The sequence below is a fragment of the Quercus lobata genome, chromosome 5 (genome assembly GCF_001633185.2).
Source record: "Quercus lobata isolate SW786 chromosome 5, ValleyOak3.0 Primary Assembly, whole genome shotgun sequence".
In the NCBI taxonomy this organism is placed as follows: domain Eukaryota; kingdom Viridiplantae; phylum Streptophyta; class Magnoliopsida; order Fagales; family Fagaceae; genus Quercus; species Quercus lobata.
The window spans coordinates 60,100,901-60,103,362 of NC_044908.1; the positions used below are offsets into that span (position 1 = coordinate 60,100,901).

At 32.1% G+C, this 2,462-nt stretch overlaps 1 protein-coding gene across 1 annotated transcript; it reads right to left on the bottom strand.

Annotated features, from left to right (window-relative positions):
• LOC115992568 (pterin-4-alpha-carbinolamine dehydratase 2, mitochondrial-like) lies at positions 1-1,904 on the bottom strand. Its single transcript, XM_031116785.1, has 4 exons — positions 1,767-1,904; positions 1,561-1,684; positions 1,375-1,443; positions 1-287 (listed from the first exon to the last, which is right to left on the bottom strand). Exons 1-4 carry the CDS (start codon positions 1,857-1,859, stop codon positions 199-201), a joined length of 375 nt encoding a protein of 124 aa, XP_030972645.1. The 5' UTR covers positions 1,860-1,904; the 3' UTR covers positions 1-198.
• Positions 1,905-2,462: the final 558 nt, after the last annotated feature.

Below are 2,462 nucleotides of genomic sequence, written 5' to 3' on the forward strand. Positions count from 1 at the left end.
AACTAAATGCTACTAAGGTGGTCCATTTCAAACTCAAAATTGTATTAATAAAAGACAGAAATCAAGTATGCCACACTGACAGATGACAGATGCAAAATTCATGTGCCTTATTTTCAAACTCAAAATATCAACAAGTGATAGAAATCCACTACATCACACCGACGTAACAGATTTCATACGCCATATTATGCCGACTGTTTAGTCCGTAAGTTTTCGCCTCAGTAGGTGATGCATATTCAGCTTATTGATCTTCGTAGCAAGTATGAAGTCATTTTCAGTCAGTCCATCTGCACAAATAAAAATGATGTCAAAAGCACATCTCTAATGTACAGAAAACTTGTGCCAGAAAAAGAAAATAAAAGAAAATATTATGTCTGAACTAGATTCCAAAAGAATGACTTCAAAATTCAAATGCTTTGTTAGAGTGATATGTAGCAGGTTTTATCATGCAATGGGTTAGGAATAAGGATAGGGTGATTTCACTGTTGAGTGGGTCAGATTCATGCAGGTCTTGAAACTGCCCTGTCCACCTGGTTAAAAAACTGAAGTATATATTAAGCCACATATAACCAAGACTAAAAAGCAACCAAAAGAAAAAAGGAAAAAAAATTGTCTGGAAAATATTCAAGGAGCCTATAACATTATACAATGGCATCAGATGCTGATCAATGGATACCAGGTCCAAATCCAAAGCAAGCGGCTAAATTGGGCCAGCTTTGCCAACTCAATAATGATATTCTATTATAACAACAACAAAGCCTTATTTTCTTCTGCTTGTCATATTTTCTTGAAATTTATAAACATTATAAAAATGTGGCACCGATATATTAAACACCTTTGAGTAATATAGCCCCTATAGAATTCCCACCCTACACACACACCCAAAAAAAATGACCTTCCAGTTATGTGTGATCCTTAACATAAGTAATGTAACATATTGGATTCTAATTATTCTCCATCTCTGTTGTTCTCAAAAAGATTAATACCTCCTGATTAAGTATTCAACACATAAAATGATATTTTGATGCTTACTTAAAAGGATTAAAATCAGCGATATGTATTACATTTTGCTTTGAGAAGATACCGACGAAGTGTAAGAAATACGTCTAAGGAATACAACATCAATTCAGGTCAAATAACTTATGACACTGAAGTATGTTCTATGGGAATTTGAAACCATAACAAGCAAAGTTAGCAAAAACGTTTTACAAACATAAGTTGAAGATAAATGCTTCTGTTCCTGGTTAGAAGAAAATTTATAGCTCAACAATGACAGATTAGAGGGACTGTAGAAAATGTTTATTCAACCAGTCAGTTTTATTGGCCTTTACAAAAAGAACAGATCATTTTACTTGATTAATAGATATCTCTTACCAACTGCATGAGTCCAGATCTCAATCGTTATGTTGTTCCATTCAACAAGATGAAGATCTGGATGGTGACCTGCATTGAACAGGTATTGTTGTTAATTTGTTACTTCACAACATAAAATATGCTTCCCATGTGTTTCAATTGACGACAGGTGCATATTCACAGACTTATTAGCTATGAGCTAGATACCTTCTGCTTCTGCAACACCAGCTATAAGCTGGAATAATTCCAGACCTTTGGAAAAACTCTTCACTTTCATTGATCGATTCAGCTTCAACACACCACTTTCATGCACCAAATTCCATCCAGCCACCTAAACAATATAGAGCACTAAGAAACATGAATTTATATAATAAAAAAAAGGAGTGAAAGATAACATATGTGCAAGCACCAACCTGTCGAAGTAGACCATTTGCCACTTCTTCGGTCATGGGTCGCAGATCTTTTAAGTCGCATGGCACACACTTCTTAATTGACAAATCTAACATCAAATGTGTCACACAACTACCCAATTTAAAATATGCAATCTCAGACAAATCCGTCATTTCCTCATTCCGGGTCCGATAATTTTGCTAATAATACATTTATTTATTTTAATCAAATGAAAAACAAGAAAAAAAAGAGTGAGAAATACTATGTCTACAACATTTTTTTTTTACAACATTTTCGTAACAAATTCTTAGTAGTAAGTTGTTACTGGCTGTTATTGGTGGCAAAAAAATAATTTCAGTAATGACTTTAAATTAAAACCAATAATAACTTAATTCCAATTATTTGTTATGAAAATGTTGTGAATGTAGCACTTCTACAAAATAATAATAATAATAATAATAATAATACACAAAATAATTCACAACATTTTTCACAACAGTTGAGCTGGCAAACTTTTACTAGTTCTCATCTAGGTTCACTACTAATATTACTCATTTATTTACTACCATCAATTTGTCACATCAATAGGTGTGAAAAATTTTGTCAAATTTTTTGTCTATAGACTTTTTTTTATAAAAATATTTCTATATGGTTCATCTTAATTAGTAATTTTACATCTAAAACAAAATAATAGTATTTAAGTAATATTTCGCTTTAAG